The 22,272-nt window shown below is 52.1% G+C and overlaps 1 protein-coding gene across 1 annotated transcript in view; it reads left to right on the top strand.

The window, feature by feature from the left end:
- The first annotated feature begins 259 nt into the window (after window positions 1-259).
- Window positions 260-22,272, top strand: part of WNT7A (Wnt family member 7A) — a 62,720-nt gene continuing 40,707 nt past the window's right edge. Inside the window, exons 1-2 of the mRNA XM_021695096.1 lie at window positions 260-330; window positions 5,225-5,451. Of these exons, the coding sequence (XP_021550771.1) occupies window positions 260-330; window positions 5,225-5,451 (298 nt within the window). The remainder of the gene's footprint in view (window positions 331-5,224; window positions 5,452-22,272) is intronic.

The raw sequence follows: 22,272 nt of genomic DNA, 5'->3' as shown, positions 1-22,272 counted from the left end.
TCACACACTTGCACCGGCCGCTCGCGCGCAGCCCGGCGTCGCCCCGCGCCGCGCTCGCTCCTCCCTCCCTCCTCCCGCTCCGTGGCTCCCGCGCTCCCGGCGAGGTTCAGGCGCCGAGCGAGCGGACGGGCGCACGGACAGACGGCCCCCGGGACGCCTTGGCCCGCGCCTCCCGGGCGGGCTATGTGGATAGCCCCGCCGGGGCCGGCCCGCGGGATCAGCACAGCCCGGCCCGCGGCCCCGGCGGCCAGCGGGGACTATGAACCGGAAAGCGCGGCGCTGCCTGGGCCACCTCTTTCTCAGCCTGGGCATGGTCTACCTCCGGATCGGGTAAGGGCCGCTCGCATCCCCTACACGCGTGTCCCGGCAAAGTTGGCGTGGCCCGGGGAGGGGGTCGGCCGCCGGCCACCAACTTCTTCGGCCCCTCAGAGAGGCTGGGTGGGCGCGGTGCTGGAGCTGTGGGCGCACAAAGACCCCCCGCAGGCGGGCGCCCCAGGGGCGCGCACAGCTCTAGACACTGGGTAGAGGTCCGGCCATCCTGAGGATGTCTGAGTCTGGAAGCCCCCAGAACCAGAGACAACCAGTAGGGACGGTCCGGTCCGGCTTGGGGGACTCAGGAGAACTAGCTGCTGCGAAGGTCAGCCTCTCCTAGGGACACTTCTGACCCGAGCATAGGGCATAGGAACAGCAGGTCCCACAAGAACACCGGAGCCGGGAGTCAGGACGACAGCCGCTCCCAAGGAGCTCAGCCCCAAGAGCCCGAGAGGAACTCTGTACACAGAGGCGCGGGCACAGCCACTCCTGGAGACAGGGCAGTCCCCGGGTGGCAGGCGGGGCCGTTCCTTGCAACGGGGAACAGGTACCTAGAGGGAGGGACCTTCGCTGGCAAAAACACAAACCGCTGCTCAGATCCCTGACACCACCCGATTTCCAAGAACCCTCAATACTCCCAGAGCCCTTTTCCGGGCCAAGGGGACAGCGCCTCCCATTCCCAACGAACACACACAAAGGTAGGACGAGAGATGGCCCTAGACACCCAGAGAGACAAGCTCGAAGAGCCAGCGCCAGAGAGAGGCGGGCCACCCCGCCCCCTAAAACTGGGCACCGGGGTCGGCCGGCGCGCCTGCGGAGCAGCCCTCCCTGCTGCACTCCAGCATTTCCACGGAGGTGGGGCCTGGGCGGCGCTCCGGCTGGAAAGTGGGAGGGGGCGGCTCAGGACGCGTCTTGGAGCTGCATTTGCAGGGCCAGTCACCCTTTGTACTTAGGAGATAATGCGTGTGAAGCACGGAGGGGTGGGGGTGGGGGGCTTGAGGGATTGATAGAGGTTCTGGCGCTAAAGGGCCACCTTGGCAGGTTTCACACAACCTGCTTTCCTACTCCAGGGGGGAACCTCCCCACAGCTCGGCTTTGGGGAGGGAGCAGACTGCGGGGCCTGCGGCGAGGGGGTGTGTGTGGCAGAGCCTTTGTGTTTTGCCACTACCACTCCTCCCCTTTCCCCACCCCGCGTCTCCGTAGCGGGCATTTCGCAAGTTGAACGGCCGCGGCTGCAAGCAGGTGCGCGCAGAGCGGACCAGGCGGCCGCCGGCCGCGACCGCGGACCGAGAGGCGACCGCAGGCGGAGAGGCGGCTGCGGGGCTCGCGCGCTGTCTGCCTGCGGGTGTGTTTTAAGTGTTATTGATTCATCCGCGTCTGGGTGGCTTTTCTCTTTCTCCCTGCTTTAATCTTCATCTTGGCCCGCGCCCCGCCGCCCCGCGCGCATCCAGCATTCAGGAAGCTGGTCGGGCTGATTGGTGCTGGCCGCGTGAGGCTTTATCTTCTTTTTAATTAGAATCGGGGCGGAGGGACTGGGGAAGGGAGAGAGAAAGGGAAAACAACAGAAAATAACCTCCCCTGGCTGTCCCGCCTGCCGGACCTCCCGCCGGCGCGCGGAGACCTCATTGGCCCCGCCGGGGCCCAGCTGCCCTGGAGGGAGGGAGGGAGCTACAGAGGGCGCTGGCCTTCAGCACCGCAGTCGCCCTTTGGGGCGGGGAGAGGTCCAGGTCAGGAAAAGGAATTGAACGGTGAATTTGGCCCGGGCCCTGCTGCTCCCTGAGCCTCGGGCTATCCATCTGTAAAATGGGCATGAGGGGTAAAGTTCCAAGGTCCTTAAGAAGCCTTCCAGCTCTCCAGATGTGCCTGGTTCCTCCCTGCTCAGGGCTGATGGCAGGGCATCTGAGCGGTATTATTTAATGTGGATAGTTCCAGTGACTCAAGCACTACCCCCCCGTAACAATCAAATCCAATAATAATAAAAACCACAACAGCAGCACAGTTATTGAGTACATACTAGGTGCCTGACACCTTTTAAACACTTTCCATGTTTTAACACATTTAATTTTCACAGCTACACTGTGAAATGAGGGCTAATGATCAATATCCTCATTTTAGTGATGGAAAAGCTGAAGTACAGAGAGGGGATGTAACTTGCTCAAGGCCACACAGCTAGTATGTGAAGGAAGCTTCGCTGGTACCCTAGGCCTGACCTTTTAGCTGCTAGATTATTGTTCCTCTGAATTTTTGACTCTAATATATCAATTATACTCTGTTGGGGTAGAAATTCCCTGGTGGTAAGCTAGGCATTCACAGGTTCCCCCTGACTTGTGGCCACAACATCTCTGCTTGACAATCTTTCAACATTTCAAACATTTCAAACATTCTAGCTCTAGCCGTGTTAGACTCTCTTTCAGTGGCTGAGATGAATGAATGAGAGCTCTAGAGAGCTTTCTGTTTCAGATCAGTGACCCACTAGCCTCTAGATCTCAATCCCTGTGAGCCTCAATTTTCAGATATGTGAAAAGGGTGATTCCTGCCCACCAGGGCTGTTTAGAAAGGTCACATGTATCTCATGTTTGCAGCAACACCTGCCATACTGCCTTGGCATGGTAGGGATGCTGCAAAAGTTCACTGATGCATTCAGGGCATATTTGGGGAGGGGCACCTGCTGTGTCATATAGGTACTTACCTTGAGTGATATTTTGGAAACTCCATAGTTCTTCGGTTCATTCATTCATTCATTCATTCAGTAGCCATTTAGTGAACCGACAGACATCATTCCTGCCCCCAAAGAGCTCATAGTCTAATGAGAAGGACAAGTGACAAAGTGGGCACACAGAACCAAACATGTACATTAAAACATTTCAGAAGACTATAAGTAATCCAGAGAATTACATAAACAAAACAGAGACTGTGATGCAAAGTTATGAGGGGTGTAATGGGGAGGCAGGTTCCCTTAGCTGGGGTGGTCAAGGAAGATGCCCCATGAAGTCACAGGAATGATGGCAAGAAGCCAAGCCTGTGAAGCTCATGGGAGGAGAGAGATTGCAGGGAAGGGGACCAGTAAGGACAAAGGGCCGGAGGCAGGAAGAGGGCTGGTGTGAGGCAGGAGTAGAGGGAAAGAGAGTAGGACTGGTCAGTAATGTGCTTGGAGAGGAGTGGGGTCACCTCATCTCCTGCACTGTTGGTACACAGAGCCTTGCTTTAAGAAATTCCAATTCCAGAACAACTTCCTGTAGCTGAGTCCCAGGATGGAAAATGTGAGGCACTTTGCCCAGGGCTGGTTGTGACCTTCAGTAAATGGAAGCTCTTATTATTATAACCAGAGTGAGGCATCAGGGGTGAGGTCTTCTCTTTAAAAGCTCCAGATGTGTGGACCATCTTTGTGTAAAGGGAGGGCTACCTGAACCATCAGGGTTGCCATTGGAGCTTGTCTGGGGTTATCTTGATATTAGGAAATGGCCCCACCCTCGGCCAGATACCCAGGAGTCACACTGACGCCTGTCTTTCCCTCATACCCTTCCCCATCCCTCCCCTCAGCTCCACCCTTCTATCAGTCCATCAGCAAGTTGGGTCAGCTCCATCCGCAGCCACCCCTGCTGCTGCCAAGGCCAAGCCACCACCCCCTCTTGCCTGTCCCTTCTCCCTGCTCCTGCTCTGGTGCCCCGCGTTCCTCTCTCCCATGGGGCTGGAGGGATGGGATGCCGTCAGTTTCCTGCTTACAGCCTTTCAGTGCTCCCTGATGCACTTGAGAAAATTCTAGCCCTCTACAAGGTTCTCTCCTCAGACCCTCTCCTTCTCTGAGCCCTGCACCAGCTTCTGTGGGATCTTTCTGTTCCTTGGTGATCCCAGGTTGCTGCTCCCCCCCACCCCCGAGAACTTGGCATCTGCTGTTCCCTCTGCCCAAATTACTCTCCCCCAGACCTGCCCACGACTGGCTCCTAGCCATTCAGCTGCACAGCACCTCCCATCCTTGACCACCGCAGCTAAAGTGGCCCCTCTCTCTTCCCTCCCAAGCCCACCCTCTTCATTTATGGCCTCTTCACTTACTTTCCTCATAGTGCCCACCACTGTCTGAAATGGTCTATTATTCATTTGTGAAATGGGTGTAGTCTCCCTCCAGAGCTCCTGGAGGGCAGGCCCTGGCCTCTCTCCCAGCATGGTGCCTGGCACCTGATAGGTGTCCAGTATGTATCTGCACAGAGAATGAGTTAGGAAGATAGGAACCGTATGAAGAGTCAGGGGCATCCTCTAGACTGGTCATGCCTGGCGTGGGGTACACATACTCCATTGGCACGCAGAAAGAAAATACTAGACCTTCTATTTACAATTACTTTTCAAAGATATTGTTTGTAAAACAACACATACATACATACCAGAAAGTATATATAACGTGTATAGGCAGTTGCGGTTTTTTGTTTTTTTTTTTAACGTGTACCCACAACCTTTCAGGGCAACTGCTGCAGGAAACTTTGGAGTTATCATCCCCTTGCTTGCCTTTGCAGAGTTATCACATAGACACGATTCCTAAACAATACTGGGTTTTAGTTTGCATGATTTAAAATTTCATCTCAGTTGAACTCTACCATAAATCCGAAGGCAACTTGCTTTGTGCAAAATGTTGTATTTGTGATATATGTCATCTTTTTTTGTGTGTATCTTAAAAGAAAATCAAGGCTCACTAATATTGAATATATATACTACACAAGTACTGATATGGAATACAAAATGAATAAATGTGGGTTTGGGGTGCAGTATCAAAAAAGTTGGGAGACCTCTGCTGGGAGCAACAGGGGGGGTAGGGGTGTAGGGGGAGTAGGGACAATAGCATCAGACACCCTGGGAGAGCCTGTAAGCCATGTCCCCCACCTTGCTGGACTAACACTCCATTTCTCTGTGTCCCCTGCTCCAGTGGCTTCTCCTCGGTGGTAGCTCTGGGCGCGAGCATCATCTGTAACAAGATCCCGGGCCTGGCTCCCAGACAGCGGGCGATCTGCCAGAGCCGACCCGACGCCATCATCATCATAGGAGAAGGCTCACAAATGGGCCTCGACGAGTGTCAGTTTCAGTTCCGCAATGGCCGCTGGAACTGCTCAGCACTGGGGGAGCGCACCGTCTTCGGGAAGGAGCTCAAAGTGGGTATGTGCTCACCCAGACAACTTATGCAAGGTCTTAGAGGCTATGGGAGACCAGAATACCCTCAGGATCCCTCTGTGACCCTCTCACCTGCCCCATGCTGGAATGCTAGCTACCCTGTATGGGATCTGCGGGTGTCATGACTTGAATCAGTTCTCCTGGGGAAGGTCAGATCTCTAATTTGAATCCAGACCTCTCCAACCATTTATGGCAAAGTTGAAAATCAGCAACCAGTGGCCTAAACGCTAATTGACTGATATAGCACTGATGTTTCTTAAATTGAAGTCCAATTAAAAAAAATAACATTTCTACCTAAAAGTATGAATTTTTGGCTTCTTTTTAAAAATAGGCAGATCTACTGATAACTTACATATGTGCCTCCATAGTTACAGTGGGGTCAAGCTGAGAATGAAGCTTCCTTTAAGATGGAGCCACTGCCACAGTCCCTACCACTCCCTATTATCGCCCAGTCCCCATCTATGACTCACCAGGCCACTGTGGGCATTTGAATTTGCAACCCCTGTCTTCTGGGAATTGTGTGTTGCTCGGACATGCATACATGGGCGTGCGTCCATGTGTGTTTGTGTGTGTGTGTGTGTGCGCACACACACCCAGAGATACACACACAAACATGCACAAAGTATCAGGTCACACTTTTGGTTTTTAAAGCAACTGTGAGGAAAACCTGGTGGAAAGGGGGTTGGTCATTGGGAGGCCTCAATATTTATGGAAAAGGCCATGATAATGTGTCCTGCTTGTGTGTGTCTGGACTGGGGGGCCGGGAAGTCTGCATGCTTGCTGCCAAGCTGTGAACTTCCCTGAAAATAAGTCTGCCTCAGGTCTCTTTGGGCTGGAGTGGTTCACCCGGCCTGCTGAACTGCTCTAAAAGCACCCCTGAGTTCTCTCTCTCCCTCAGCCCCAGCATCAGTAAATTCAGTGGATATTGAAAAGATCCACCCCAAATCCAGCCATTTCTCCGTGTCTCCTTACTTCCTCCCCCTCAGGTCACACAGATGGCGCCTCTGGGCTCCCTGGAGCCCCCATCATCCTGCTGCCCCCTGGCTATTCTGCAAACCGTCCTGCAGGCAGGGTCCTCCTTTGTAAATGAAAATCAGATCATGTCATTTCCCTGCTTAAAACTCCGTGGAGGCTTCCTCTCATTTTTAAAGTGCTGCTGACCTCTGCCCCCATCTGCTCGATCTTCCCCCTCCCCCCTGCCCACCCAGGCTTGTCTTTTTTCCCAAACACGCCACACTGGGTCCTGCCCTGGGGCCCCAGCACTACACATTCCTTCTGCCTCAGATCCTTTCTCACAGTTAGCACCCCAGAGTCCCCCGTTCTCTGTGCACATCTCTCCCTCACGGCCTTCGGGTCTCTGGGCCTCCCTTGATCACCGGGGTCTAAAGCCCCCTCCTATCACGAAGCTCCAGCCCATCAGCCAAGCACTTGGCACTGTGACTCATTCTTCACCCCTTGGGAATGCCAGCTCCATGAGAGTTGGGGCTCCCCGTCACACTCACCACTGGATGTTTCCTTCCTCCTTCTTGGTCATCTCGGTCCTGAGCAGGTCTTGTTTGATCACCATCTTCTGTAGGCATCTGCTTATTCACGCCTGAGGGAGACAGACCCCAGCTTCATGGTGAGGTTGGCAGGGGGCGTGGCAGCCTCCTCTTATAGAACTTCTCTTTACATGCGTGCCCTTTCTGACATCTTCGTGGTTAGAATTTTGCCTTGTACCACCTGCCCTTCCTTCTCCCTCTTCCAGCCTCGGGGCTGACTTTTCAGGTGGAGAATGGGGGCCCAGAGAGAGGGCGGGGCTGCCCTGGCTCACACGGGAAGGTGGCATCAACGCTGAGTCCAATTTAGGTCCTGAAATTCCCATCCTGTGAGCCTTCTGTTGGCACCCATGGTTTTTCAGCCTTCTCTTGCTCACATCCCCAGTCCCCTGTCCCTGGGACCCAGGTCTGGGCTCTGGCATTACTTTAAACTTGTACGTTGCTGACATATGAGATGTTACAGATGAGGAAACAGGCTCAGAAGGGACTGGTTTGAAGTCAATGAAAGTGAGTGACAGGGTGTCCTAGGACTGGGTTGATGCAGCCTTGGAACAGCCTGCAGCCTTGGAGAACCAGACCATAGCCTGGCATTATAATAGTGCATGCTGGGGTGCAGTGGAGGGCTATGGGGCCAGGAGCCCCTGCTGTCCAGCAGCCCTCCCAGCTGACCAGAGTTGTAGAATCGAGGGAATCTATTGCACGTCAAGTGGCCTCAGGGAATCCAAGCAAAGAGAGGAGCCTAAGAAAACCTGGGGCATAGCAATGCTAGGGCAATAGGTCTACAGGCCTGGAAGTGAGTGGGAGCCAGGGCCAGGAGGTGTATGGCATCAATCTGAGCAGTTTGAACTCAAACTAGGTGGTGGGAGCAATTGGAGAATTTTGAGCAAAGGCCTAGCTGCCAAAGTAAGGTCATACTGTATGAAACAGCCACTATTTAATGATTTTTGACCTGCAAAAATGACAACATCATATGATCCAGCCTAATAGTAATTTTGGACGTCTCATTAAAGGGTGGCTATAAAATTCATTCGTTTATTTATGTCATTCATTAACTATACATTCACCAAATATTTGCTGAGTGCCCACCATGGCTGGACGCTGCTGTTGCAGCCTGTTTGGTCAAGAAAGGCCTCTGGATTCATAAGGGAGGTGAGCCACGGGCATGTCTGGGGAAGGGCATGTTGGGCAAAGAGGATGGATGTGCAAAGGCCCCTGGGCAGGAACATGTTTGGCAGTTTGAGGACCAGTGAGAGGGCTGGTGTAGCTGAAGTACAGCAAGCAGGGGGAAGAGGAAGTCTCAGAGGTCAGAGAAGAAGCCAGGAGCTGGACGGTGTGACGTCTGTCAGGCCAAGTCAGGGATTTGGGTTTTCCTCCAGTGAATGGAGAGCGAGGGAATGACAGGATCTGACTTTGGATCTAGCAGCCTTGCTCTAGCTCCCAGGAATAGAATGAACTATGGAGGGGCCAGGGGCCAGTCTTCTGGGCAGGAGGTGACACTGGCTATGGCCTGAGAGATAGCAGTGCAGATCTGCTTTGGCAGTGATGCTGAGGATGAAGGGGGACTGATGACCTGAAGGCCAGTTAGGAAGGAGGTACCCTGGCCTGGAACCTGAAAGGTGGTGGCGATGGAGCCGAGGACAAGGAGGTGCAGATGAGACCCCCAAGGGTCTGAGAAGTCACTTTCCCTCTGAGCCTTGGTTTCCTCACGTGTAAACATATCCTCTTGAGGACACCAAGAAGCAAGCCTCAGATTTCGGCTCCCGGGCTCTTCCTCAGTGCCCTCAGTGCTCTTGCCCTTATAGGATTGCCTCTTCCTGGCAATGACCAACCAGCAAGGCTGCCTTGTAGGTGAGGCATCAAGAGTGTAGTCTTTGAGTTTGGGAGGAGCTCTGACCATCAAGGCCACACTCTGGATGGCAGGAAACATCGCCCCCCCCCCCAACCCCATACTTCTACTTACATTTCATTGGCCAGAATTCAGTCACATAACCTCGCCTAGCTGCAAGGGAAGCTGGGAAGTGTAGTCTTTTATTCAGAGTAGCTCTGAGACCAGCTCAGAGTCTGTGACTGAGGAGGAAGGGGAAAGTTGACATTGGGGTGGTGGGCAGCTGCCCTTGGCATAGTTATTCATCTCATGCTGAGACCCGAAGGCTCATCTTCTGCCTCCTTAGCCTCCGCTCTGGTCTCTGGTTCTGTGTTTCATGGCTCTGTCTCCCCTCCTGAATGTTCTAGATTTTACTGTCTAGATCTCAGGAGAAGGCCATGGACATGTACCAGACAAAGGCCTCTTGGATGCTAGAAACTGAAACCCAGTTCAAGCCCTCTCAGGCAAAAAGGGGAATTTATGTCTGCTTAAGTCATTGCAAAGTCAGGGATGGTGCTGACTTTTGGAATGGCTTCTGCCAACCCCAGACCTGCTTCTTGGGGTGGCGGGATGGCTCTGAAAGTGCCAGAACCACAACTTCCAGGTTCTAAATTTGCAAGAAAGAGCATTAGCCTTTCTCTGGGGGCCCCTACAGAAGTCCTAAGGTTCATCCCGACTGGATCAGCTAACAGGGCTTGACTTTGGGTCATGTGTCCATCCCAAACCAATCACAGTGGTCAAGGGCAGCAGTGCTTTTGTTGGCCAGACCTGGGAGCCCCACCTAGACCATGTCTCAGGGGACAGGGCCTGCTCACGGGTCCATTAGCCAGCTTGGGCTTCTGTAACAAAGAACCACAGGCTGGGCAGCTTAGACAAAATGCTTCTTTTCTCACAGTTCTGGAGGCCAGAACTCCAAGATCAAGGTGTCAGCAGGTTTGATTTTTTCCGAGGCCTCTCTCCTTGGCCTGCAGATGGCCACCTTCTCCCTGTGTCCTTACATGGTCTTTCCCCTGTGCATGCCCTTGTTGTCTCTGTGTCCTAATCTCCTCTGCTTACAAAGACACCAGTCAGATTGGATTAGGACCCACCGTAATGGCCTCATTTCAACTTAATCACTGCTTTACAGGTCATACCTCCAAATACATAATGTCCCTTGTCACAGTCTGAAACACTGGGGGTTAGGGTTGCAACATATGAAGGGGGGGTAATGAGCAACCAGAGAGCAGAATGGCTCTGTGCTTCAGGGAAAGGCATACAAGATGTGGTGGGTGCTCAGAGGTGAAACTCCAAGGTGCGAGAAGTGGGCTAGATAATAGAGATGGCCCTTGATTCAGGTCTTAAAGGGTAGGAAGAATGGGGCAACGACATGGATGTTGGATTGCTAAGAGGATCTTGAACAGGTGTCTGCAGCCTCAGGAGGCAGGGGGTCAGTAGTCTCAGATGAGATTGCAGGCCAGCTCTTCAGGGGTCTTAAATGCCAGGGATTTTTAGAATGTGGTGTATGGCTCCACATCAGCTTTATCACCTGCTACCCATTGTGGCCCTTGGAGGCTTGAGAAGGCATTCAGTCCCCTTCAGCCTTTTCCTTTTCTTAAATAACACAATGAACTGCCCTTGAATCCACCACCCAACACAACAACTAGAAAAAGAATGGGTAATTTACACCTGCTCCTGTGAGCATCCCTTATGCACCCCCTGCCTCTCCCTCCTGAGCCACGCTTTCTCTATCCTGAATCTTGGGTTTCCCATTCCTTGCTTGTTTATGTCTGTTTTATCATATTGATATAGTCCCCAGAAGTAAATTATTTGGTTTAGTTGTATTTAATTTTATAAAGAAAAGACATCACCCTATATGCAGTCTTTTGGATTTACTTTTGTCACTCGCTAGCGATAAAAGCCATTTACGTTGTTCCTTCAGCATAGACTGAAGTCTATGCTCCCACGCTTTTGGTTGTGGGGCATCTGGGACGCCTCTAAACGTTTGCTGTCACACTGAGAGCACAGGCCTCTTTGTGCACGTTTCCTGGCGCCTATGTATGCGCGTTTCTCTTCGGTGTATACGGAGGAATGGAATTCATGGTCACAGGGTATGAATGTTAACCTGATTTCCACAGTGACTGTGCCAAGTGCCACTCCTGCCAGCCAGCAGCATTGATCCGTAGCTTCTCCAACACTTGGCATTATTCAGACTTCATTTTTGCCTAGGGAACAGGTATAAAATGCTTTCTCACCGCTGTCTTGATTTGCGTTCCCCTGAGAAGTGATTCAGGTGAACTGTCTTCCTATATTTACTGGCTGTACATGTTTACTCTTCTGTGAGTTGCCTGTTCATGCTTTTTGCCCATTTTTCCATCCAGTTGTGTGTTCTTCCCTCAGGTTTGGCCATCGTGGTTGTAGTACTGAGTCATGGTGCAGGGAAGGGAGCCTGGATCAGGAAGCACCCCAGGGGTGGTGGCTCATGTGGGGTTTCACTCTCCTGCCTTTTGTCTTTTCATTGAGGATCCATAGGGGCCGGGCACTGTGACAGCCCTTCCTCACATATAACCTCATCCGTCCCCACAAAAGGAGGTCTGTCTACCTCCATCTTGGGCTCTGAGCAAGACAGAGTCTGACCAAATTCACATGGCTGTTTTGTGGCAGAGCTGAGATGGGTAGTGAGTTCCCTGCTGCTGGAAGATTCTTCTGTTTTTGTGAGCCTGCCAGATTTCAGATTCTCCAAGCTGACAAGTATTTGAGAACCTTGTCTTGTTGTTGGGCCATGTGGCAGCCAAGTGAGCATTGGTATCAAAGTCACACGGCCAGGTTTCCATCCCAGTCCCACCACTAGGACTCTGAGAGAGTACCTCACCTTTCCTATCTCAGTCTGCCCATCTGCAGAATGGGGGAGTCACATGACCCACCTTGCCAGGTGCCAGCATTGTGTGGGATTTAAGACCCTGGCACCTGTAGATTAGGGCCATCAGAAAGCATCCCTTCACCCCTCCCAGGAGGCTCACATGCCCATCTTAGATGAAGATGAGCTCAAGGAATTGGGGATGTATGCACTAGATTTTATTCTTGGTGCAGTAGAGTGGGGAGACGTAGAGAAAAATGGGGAGATGCTATAGGTGAAATTGCTAATCCGAGCTCACCATTTTGACTCTACCTATGAAATGTGTCTGCCAGTCTGTCCACTTCTCACCACCTCCACCAGCACCACCTGTTCAAAACCTCCATCTTTAGAGAATTGTTGCCCAGACAGCTACATCAGCCTCCTCATGTACCCCCGCCTCCCCAACCACACAGCCATCCAGCATAGCATCTTCCTAGCATTGTTCTGATCATGGCAGCCCCCTGTGTAAAATCCTGTTGTGGTTTCCTATTCGTCTGGGAATAAAATATGGACAGGTCCCCTGGTCCTTTACAGACCTCAGTGATCTGCACTCAGACCCCATATCACTCCATCTCCATTCCATCTCTACCCCAAACCCTCTGCCTTTCTCTTGACCCCTCAAGCATGCCAAAGCCCTTTCCACCTCCAGGCCTTTGCCCTGGCTTGTCGCCTCTGCCTGGATGCTCTCCTGTCCTTCCATTCCTGGCTCACGTGTCACCTCCCCAGAGAAGCCTTCAGGACACCCCTGTGTAGCATAGACCGCCCATCCCTATCTGCCCCTTACCTTGCCGGATTTTTCATATCACTTCACTACCCCAGGGCATATTCTCTATTTGTTCATTTGTGCAGCACTGTGTGACAATTCAGCCCTGAGGCCACCTTCTTGGTTCTTTTCCTAGCTTCCCCATTTTCTAGCTCCGGACCTTGACCAAACAGCAATGATGATAGTGTCTGTTCCATAGGCTGTGTCCCATAGGTTGAGATCATTTATTCCCCACGAAGCATTCAGAACTGTGCCTGGCACACAGGGTGTGTTCCGGAAATCATAGTTGTGGGTGTTGCTGTCATCTATCTCTTGGACCGGAAGGCAGCTCTGTGAGGAAACAGAGGCCTCTGACACAGCACCTGGCACATGGAGGGCATGGTGACCACAGATGGGCACAGAGGCTGTGGGGTCTTCCCTGGGTACTGGGTACCTGCCCCTAACTCCCTCTGGAGCAGGACATGGAGAAGAAGGGTGAGAGGGAGAAGCTTCCAAGACATAGCAGGTAACCTGCCTATGCCAGCATTATGCAGGTCTTCACTCAGATGCCACCTTCTCTAGGAGGCCTTCCTTGACCATCAAGGTTGGTCACCCCATGCTGATGTCTTTACAGCACTTACCATTCTCAGAAGTGACATTGCTCCCTTTTGCAAGGATGTGTCCAATATCAGTCTTCTCCCTGACCATGGGGGCGTCCATGGAACCCAGGCCTGTCAATCGTCTTCTCCCGGGGCAACCCCAGGGCCTGGCACACAGTAGGTGCTCAGGAAACACATGAAGCAATGCACCACCCTGAAGCTCCTCTCTACCCTGTGTGCCAGCAGTAGCTCTGAGCCCCTGAGGACAAGGCCTGGGTCTTATTTCTCTTCTGACTCCCAGGTCTGGGTTGTACCACGCTCATGGGAAGCACTCTGTTCCCTCCGTTGTGTGAGTGAATGCTTTTCATTCTGATCCCGATACAAGACTGAGCATTCATTCCTGCACATTTTTTATTTTAACCCATTTTAGCCTGGCATTCTGTTGGTTCTCCTTTCCACCTTTGCATTGGCTTCAAATGGGATACAAAAGCTGATTAGGTCAAGGCCTAGGGAAGACCCCTTCCTCACAGCATGATTTGAGAGGACTTGTTCCCAGGGTCTGTTCGGCAGAACGGTAGGGTCCACTCCCTCCCTCCCTCTCTCCCTCCCTCCCTCTCTCCCTCCCTCTTCTCTCCCTCCCTCCCTCCTGCAGCAGCTTCTCTGGAGAAACATAGTGGGGTTCGTTGGATGATAAATTGGGGAACTCAGAATGCTATGCTCCCTGCTCAAGGTCAGCCAGAATGCCCACCCGCATATTAAAGGCTCTGAAAAGTCTTATAGACAGGAGAGCAGCTTGACTAGGCTTCCCCTGGAGGGTCCATTCATTTCTGACCTTGGACTCAGTGACCGTCTGGTGGAGCTGCTCTTCAGAGGCCCCCACACCAAAACACACCACCACTCTGGAGACTCTCACAGATTGACCATGCTCCTAACGTGGGTTTGGAACGAACCAGGAATTGACCTAGGTGTATTCACTCACCACATCCTCCATCTTTCCAGCAGAGACACGTCCTAGTTCTGACATTGGCATGCACAGTGAAACATATTCGAGTCAGCATTACCCTTGAAAGTCCCTTAAATCAGCCACAAAATTCAGAATACCTGGTTTTCTACCGTAAAACATTCATATGAATATATAATGTATAGGTAGTAATGCCCAGTATAGAAGGAAGAGTATGCGTCTAAATTATAAGTATACATGTTATAGTTCTTTTGTTTTTTGATTCCACATATAAGTGAGATCATACACAGTCTTTCTCTGTCTGACTTAGTTCACTAAGCATAGTGTCTTCAAAGTCCATCTGTGTTGTCACAAATGGCAAGAGTTCCTTCTTTTTTATGGCTGGATAATATCCCATTATCTATCACATTTTCTTTATCCATTAATATACACTTAATGTACAATGTATCCATTGATGTACACTTAAGTTGTTTTCACATCCTGGCTTTTGTAAATAATGCTGCAGTGAACACAAGAGTGCAGGTCTCTTTCCAAGAGAACGATTTCGTTTTCTTTGGGTATGTATCCAGAAGTGGGATTGCTGGATCATATGGTCATTCTATTTTAACTTTTTGAGGAAGCTCCATACTCTCTTCCATAGTGGCTACACAAATTTACATTCCCACGCATACAGTATTTTCACTTATTTTCCTCTAGGGGCTTTTGGTTGAATTCATATAATTTAAATGCTCATGGGATCACAGACCACAAGCACCCCCTGCCCCACCGTGTGTCCACCCATTCATTCATTTATCTGTCCTGCAGATATTTCCTAGAATCTTCTGGGTGGTAGACTGATGAATCAGCCACAGGTTCTGCCCTCAGGGTGCTCACAGTTTGGTGGGGACAGGCAGTGAGGCCGGGGCTGAAATGTGCTCTGGCATCTGATAGGAGAGGAGAGGGCAGTGGGCAGAGGAGCAGGCAGGCTCTAGGTGGGCTGGTCCACAACCGAGGGAGGGAAGGCTGTGGCAGGGGAGAAGCCACAAAGAGAGGCTTGCAGGTGTGACCCAGCCCAGAGCCAGGGTATCCGGAGTGGCCCAGGCTCCCTGGGCTCTAGGATGTGGGGTAGGGAGTGCAGAAAGGGGCTGCAGAGAGAGGTGGACATGTATCAGTCCGGCAGGGCTTTGCCTGGGAGGGGAGCTGTCGGAAGAATTTCTTTCCCCTGTGTCAGGGGAGAGACAGGATGTGGGAAGATAATCACATTCTTAGCACATATAGAAATTTGCAATGTCCCCAGCATCATTGTCAACAAAGAAATGGTGATTTCCCACCGTGTGCTCCTGGGGATGGCTGCATTCTTTTCCAGATACTCACGACCTCCTGTTTGGTACTCCCCCGCCGGAATTTTTCCAGGGATGGGCACAGATGACCTAGGATTCGGGCCCAGGGAGGGGAGTACCACCCTCCTGTGTCTGCAAACCGGCTGACTTGGAAGCATTGCTGGACTTCCGCTCCAGTGGCATTTGTCACCATTCCTTGAGAGCTTGGTTGCTTGAGCAGCTCCCCCTCTCTCCCTGGGGTGACCTGCTGGGCCTTGGATCCCTCCTCTGGGAATCCGCACCTCATGCAAATGGCTCCGTCTTTTTACCTGTTTCAGGCAGTGGAAGAGACTGGAGCGCATGTGTGGTGAGCTAATGACTGCTTGGAGGGATGGATTCGAAGGCTTTCCAGGGAGTGAGAGAGACCGAAGCAAGGGGCGGGCCAGCCCCACTTTCTCTCTGCCCTTTCTTAACAATACACCATCTTGCCCGAGCGAAAGACCTATTCTTTCCCGAGTCTTGCTTAGGACGCAGCTAACAAAGGACTTTTTGTCTCGTTTGCATTTTTTCTGCAAGCCTCCGTTCATCCTGGGTTTTAGCTCTCCTGACGCTATTCTTTGAGATGAGTCTTTTGTTCTCTTTCCAGCTTTCATATGGTGGACAGACAGACACACACTCACACGCTCACACGCTTTTACACGCGCTGTCATTCATTCGTCAATTGTGGAGGCTTCGCAGAGAACCAATCCAGCTCCCCACAACCTAGTGGGAAGAGACAGAATTCAGTTCAGCACGAAGTAAGGAAAGTGAAGGCACCGGGCCACAAGCAGAGGGAAGGGACATCAAGAAGGTCCCTCAGAGAGGGGACACTGGAGCTGCGCCCTGAAGGATAGGGTTAACCAAGCATGCATCTAGGAAGAGCTACGGTTTATTGCTCCCTTACCTGGTGTGGACCGAGTCTGTCGTGTGCTTTGGTTTTTCCACCAACCAAACAACCTTAGAAGGTCATCGTATTCCCAGTTTGCAAAGGAAGAAACTAAGGTCTAGGGAGGTCAATTAACTCACCCGAGGTCCTGCCACTGGCCAGTGGGGCCAGGATTCGAACCCAGGGCCTTCAGAGCCCTGCTTCTGACCACTGGGCTACATTGCCCGTCAGCAGGCAGGTAGGAAGAAGGGCACGTCCAGGCTGAGGGAACAGCACGCACAAAGGCATGGAAGCAGGAGGCACGGATGCTGACCCTTTGTGGACGGTCAGTGGTGTGTGTGGCTTTGCCCAGTCGGAAGAGAGACCCGTGGTTGGAACCGAGACAGGGGAGAACCATGGGCCTATTACCTTAACCAGCCTGAGCCCAGACAGGTACTCCCTATACCCCCAATTCTTCCGATTGTTCCTCGAGAGGCTCTCTGCTTCCTCTGGATGGAGATAGCCAGCTGTGGCATTCTGAGCCCAGAAGGGCTGTGAGCCGCCATGCCACGGGACTGGCAAAAGCAACCTTTTTCCATCTGCATATTTTCCAAATCATCATATATTTCAGCTCGTGTCACTGCAGATTGCTCACTCTCTGACCCACTGGCTTTAAATAGCAAAAGAAAAAAAAATACAATGCACTTTGTGGTTTCCAGTAAGATACCGTAAATACACCCAGATAATATTCCGGTGCAAGCCATTTACAGCGATTGCACAGGGCGGTGGAATGGAATCTTTCGGGCAGGCTTGCTCATCAGTTTATTTCCTCTGTACCCGCTGGAATCGTTATGGAGCTGGGCTGTGTGGAGGGCATTAGCCAGGCTCCCCATTTTCTCCTTGGTGATAACACGGTTCTTTACTGAGCACCTTCTCGGGGTCTGGGCTCTTTACCCAGAGGTTGCACTGACTCCTCACAGGAACTTGGCAGTGTCCTCCTCGTGGTTCCCATTTCACAGATGGGCAAGCTGAGGCTCAGGGAGGCAGAGTCCTTGCTCAGGGTCACCCAGCTGAATGAGGAGTAGAGAGGAGGGACAGACAAGTTCCATCTTTTCCAAGTTCTGAGGTGAAGCCAGCCACCTGGGCTTCTGGAAGGAAAATTTACCTGCACTGAGAATTAAGGAGGATGGGGTGGAGGTGAGAGTGGGGACCCCATGCTGGGAGCCAGGAGAGCCTAGTTCTAGTCCCGCTGGTCTCACTGAGTCACTGATGACCTTGGGCAAGTCTCCTGGTCTCCATGAACCTATCATTCCAAGAGGAACCCATAGGCTTTATGTCTGTGGCTCTGGGAGTTTATTCTCTGATTCTGGGGACATGTGAGGCCTCTGTGCAGGGCAGGATGGTGGAACCAGCTTCAGCTCCCCTGTGCCCCTGACTCACCTGCTCCTGCCACTGGCTAGACCACGGCGGGGTCATCACATGGGCCACCCCTGGGCCTGGAACCCTCTCTCCCCACAGAGAGAGCTGCATGGCTGCTCTCTGAGCTCTAAAGTCACCACCCCAGGTGCCCCCTGCTCCCAGCACTGCCCTGTTCGATGTTTTTCAGAGTCCTCAGCTGCCACTGAGTGATGTGATCTTGCTGTCTGTCCCCCTACAAAGGCAAGGTCATGTCTGAATCTCTCCTCTCGGTGGCCCAGCCCCCAGCACAGTGCCTGGCCCCTAGTAGGTGCTCAAGAAATATCTGTGGAGTGAAGACAGGGCACATGGCCTGGTCAAGGAGGTTTGATGGAGGTTCTTCCTCTGCTCATGGGTAGGAGGGACAGATGGGCGGTCCAGGCAGAGAGGGGGTAGGTCTGTTCTTGGAGGGCACATGGTCAGCAATGGCCAAGCCCAGTGTGGGCTGCTCACTGGCTTCCTGTGGAGACCCAAGAAAGAGCCTGGGCTGGAGTCAGTAGGCCTGAATGGGCATCGTGACCTTGGGGAAGGAGAGTGGGTTAGACTCTGGAGCGGAGCAATTTGGGTTTAAATCCTAGCAGGTTGCATCACCTCTCTGGCCTTAGTTTCCCCATATGTAAAATGGAGACGGTAATGGTCCACACTTCATAGGGCAGTTGCCAGGATTGAGTTGATCTATATATTGAGTGCTTAGGGAAGAACCTCGAAAATAGTAAGCATTTTATGACTTTGTTTATTATGAACTGTGCCATTGGGCATAGTCTCTGCAGCAATAAAACAGACATCCTAGACACACTCTTGCAGATGTCTCATAAGAGACAAGCAAGGTGGCATTCGGGAAATTACCCAACTGGAGGGGCTTCCTCAGGCAACTGAGACAGGGGCTGTGCTGGGAGTCCCGAGCATGGTCAGGGTCTAGAGCAGTCCCCCAGAGTGGCTGGAGACAGCAGGTGACTTCCAAGTTTGCATCCTGGTTCTGCCTGGGCAAGTCCCTTTTCTGAGCCTCAAAATAAGGAGTTGTTACTCATCTGGGATGGGTGCAGAAGGCACGAATGGATGGAGTGTAACATAGCCTCTCAACCTGAGAGTCTGAGGTTTTAAGATTTGGGGACCCTTGGGGCACCTGGGTGGCTCAGTCAGTTAAGTGTCTGCCTTCTGCTCAGGTCATGTTCCTGGGATCCTGGGATTGAGCTCCACTTCGGACTCCCTGCTCACTGGGGAGTCTGCTTCTCCCTCTTCCTCTGCCCCCCACTCGTTCTTGTTCTCTCTCTCTAGTGCTCTCTCTCTCTCAAATAATTTTTTTTTAATTAAAAAAAAAAAAAAGATTTGGGGGTCCTTTTCTACCTTCTTCCTGCCATCAAAACCTGTTCTTGGCTTAGCAAGCCATCTGATTTCAATGGTCTTATAAATTATTTGTTGATATGTTTTAACTGATAAGTGAATGGCATCTCTTGACAGAAATAAAGGCATTTTGATAAGCATCCATGCCTTAAGCCAAAGGAATCTCTGTTACCCGTGGGCTTTCAGATGCCGCGAGGAGCCAGGAAGGGAGGTGGGTGGGACTGAAAAAGGACACTTGGGCCTGGAGTCCCAGTTCTGGCCAGTTTGGAGGTGGGTGGCCTCAGTGAATCATGTCTACCTCTCAGAGTCTTGGTCTCCTCATCTGTCATACTGTGGAGAATGGTGCCTACCAATGGGGCTTTTGGGAGATACCACAGATAGTCAAGTGTGGGTCTGGCCCATAGTAGGTGCTCAGCATCCTTCTCCCCCCACCTCAAACCCCCCACAACCCCCCACCCCTCAGCCTCTGGCTAACTCTGCGGATACCCAGGGGGAAGTAGGCTGAAAGGACCGAGTTCACCACTGCTCCCCTCTGCCTGTCAGACCCTCTCTGAACCTCACCTGGGGTGGTTTTCCTAAGGAATAGGTGAACATATTTTTCCGAAGTGCCTTGCAGGGAGCCTGGCAAATAAGCCCTAAATAAAGGTCATGTGGTTCTTGGCCACTCTTTGGAGCCTTCATTGATTCATCCATTTATCCATCCATCCATCCATCCATCCATCCATTCATGCAACAGAATTTACCGAGTACCTACTATGTGTCGGGCTCCAGGGACCCAGTGGGGAACATGACAGAGTGCTTGCCTTCAAGGAAATGATATTCCAGCCGGAGTGGTAGGTGTGTGAGGAACAGACGACCAACAGATAAATCTAAAATGGCAGGAGGGCTATGGAGAAAACTAGATCAAGGGGTGGAGGGAGTTTCTGTACCTCTCAACGGTGTGCCTGTAAGTTCCTCAATTATAATCACTGTAACACTCACTAGCGTTATTTAAGCACCAGCTAAGTGCTAAGTGGTATATATTTCTTCCTACAGAGCAGGTGATACTAACAGACATGGACATGGAGGGGCAGAGAGGTTAAGTGACTTGCCTAAGGTCATCCAGCTTCCGGCAGGGTTGCAGCTGGAATGCAGGCCTGCTCATTCATTCATCCCTCACACCTTGTGGTGGGAGCTGTAAAAAAAGTAAGCAAGACAGACACTGGTCCCTGTCCTCTTGTGACCCTGAAGCGTGGCTGAGCAGACAGACAGACTGGGCTGGATCAGCCCCTTGCATTTACCTCTGTGGGAGGCTGTCTTGTCCTCCAGGGCATCATGGAGCACCATGAGGCAAAATGGGACTCGGAAGTAATAATAACAAAAACAACCACGATGGTTGGCATTTCCTGAACCCTTACTACGTGCTGGGCTCTGTGCTTCGCACCTTCCCCTCGTTCAGTGATTCAGTCTACTTGCATAGCCCATGATGCATACATGCTGTCATTGTGCCCATTTCACAGAGGAAGCAGCAGAGGCTTTAAGAGGTTAACAGACCTGACGTGAGCTATGCAGCCAGCCTGATGCCCAGGCCAGTTTCCTCAGTGGTCAGGTGGGCGGTGGGGGAGAAAGGGAGGTGGGACTGGGCAGGGCCAGTCTAATGTTGGTGGGCAAGCCCAATGTCAAGATCAATGGCAGAGGTTCACAGTGACCCTTTAGCATCCAGAGGCATTGGACTTGAGCAGCCAGTACCTGGGTTCCTGGGAGCTCTGAAGCCACAGGCTTTGCTTCTCTGGGGCAGTGGGTGCTGACGTGAGGGCCAGCTTGGCAGGGAGCGGAAGGTATGCATAGCCCATGGTGGGACTTCACTCTGGTGTGGGGGGTCCAGCTTGAACTCAGGGGAGTTACATGTGTCGGGGTACAGCTGCCCTTCCCCAACCGAAGGGGGTATGCCTGGGAACAGAAGCCATGTTTAGTTAGCTGTCTGCCCCTCACCGCGTGCATCATCTGCATCCCGTGCGCTGCTCAGGGGGCTTGGAGAGACAAGGGCACCAACACCCACGGGGGGTGGGGGTGGTGGGTAGAGCAGCTACACACAAAATTATTGCAAAGTGTGCTGGTCCTGCCCCTCCTCACCCTGCCTCTGGCCCCACCCCAGGGAGGAGTCTGGAAGAAGGGCAGGGCTCAGATGACAGGCCTGCCTGCCCGCCCCCTCCTCAATTTGCATACTCCATTCTTGGTCTGATAAAGGGGACACAGTCACCTTTCAGCTTCGGAACCTGCCAGTGGTGCCCGCTGCATCTCAAGTCATTTAATCCCTGGGAATCGTTCTTGATCTGTATGGGGTGTCTAGAGGCCGAGTCTGCAGCTCGGCTCTGCTGCCTACCGGTTGGGTGGCCTGGACAGGCCGGACCTTTCTCTTGGCCTCGGTTCCTTCAACCATAAATGAAGATCAATGTAGCTTCCTATTCTTTACCTTCCCAACCTCTCATAAAGAACCGTTACTACTGTCATCAATAGAAATTGTAATAAATCTAATATTTATTTGGGCCCCTTCTTCATACCAGGCCCTGTACTAAATGCTTTACCTGTTAGTTTTTCTAATCCTCCCAGCTCCCCTAAGAGAGTGGATGGTTGCCATCCCTATTTTATAGCGGAGGAACTGGAGCACAGACAGTTTAGGTGACTCACCTGAGGTCACACAGCTGGAAAGTGGTAGGACAGGGATGACCCTGGGCCCCTCATCCTGTTCTCTGTATACCCTCTATCTGATGATTCTTTTCTTTGATGTCACCGAGGGTCTGATCTCACTGTTGGCTGTCTCCAGTATATTACTTTCTTGTGTGTTTGATTGTCTGTGCTGTGAGCTGGTATCTGGGGGCTTTGTCTTTGCTTCTCCAGGGGTCTTAGGGAATCACCAGCCTGGGGCCAGTCTTCCCCCTTGACTTGGGAGCCCCTGAGCATGCAGAGGGACAAGTCGGAGCCAAATCGCAAAGGCAGGGACAAGGCTCCCAGTTCCCAGAAGATTCTGGTTTCCTCACCCCTCACCCTCCCACCTCCTGTTCTGGCCATATCAGACCTGCTTGCTTGTTGTCTAGCTTTGCTGGGTGTATGTGGGGGGGAGTGGTGATTTTCCCAATCTACCCTCTTTCTGGGAGTCTATCCATCAAGTCCTAGCTCCTTTCCAATGTCTTGCCTCAGTGGGACTCAAGGCCCAATCACTGGTCCTTGAGGCCTTAATTCGTCAGCTCCCTTT

The sequence above is a fragment of the Neomonachus schauinslandi genome, chromosome 1, assembly GCF_002201575.2.
Source record: "Neomonachus schauinslandi chromosome 1, ASM220157v2, whole genome shotgun sequence".
In the NCBI taxonomy this organism is placed as follows: Eukaryota; Metazoa; Chordata; class Mammalia; order Carnivora; family Phocidae; genus Neomonachus; species Neomonachus schauinslandi.
The sequence above is the reverse complement of the archived record's forward strand: the minus strand, read 5'-3'. Positions and strand labels throughout refer to the sequence as shown.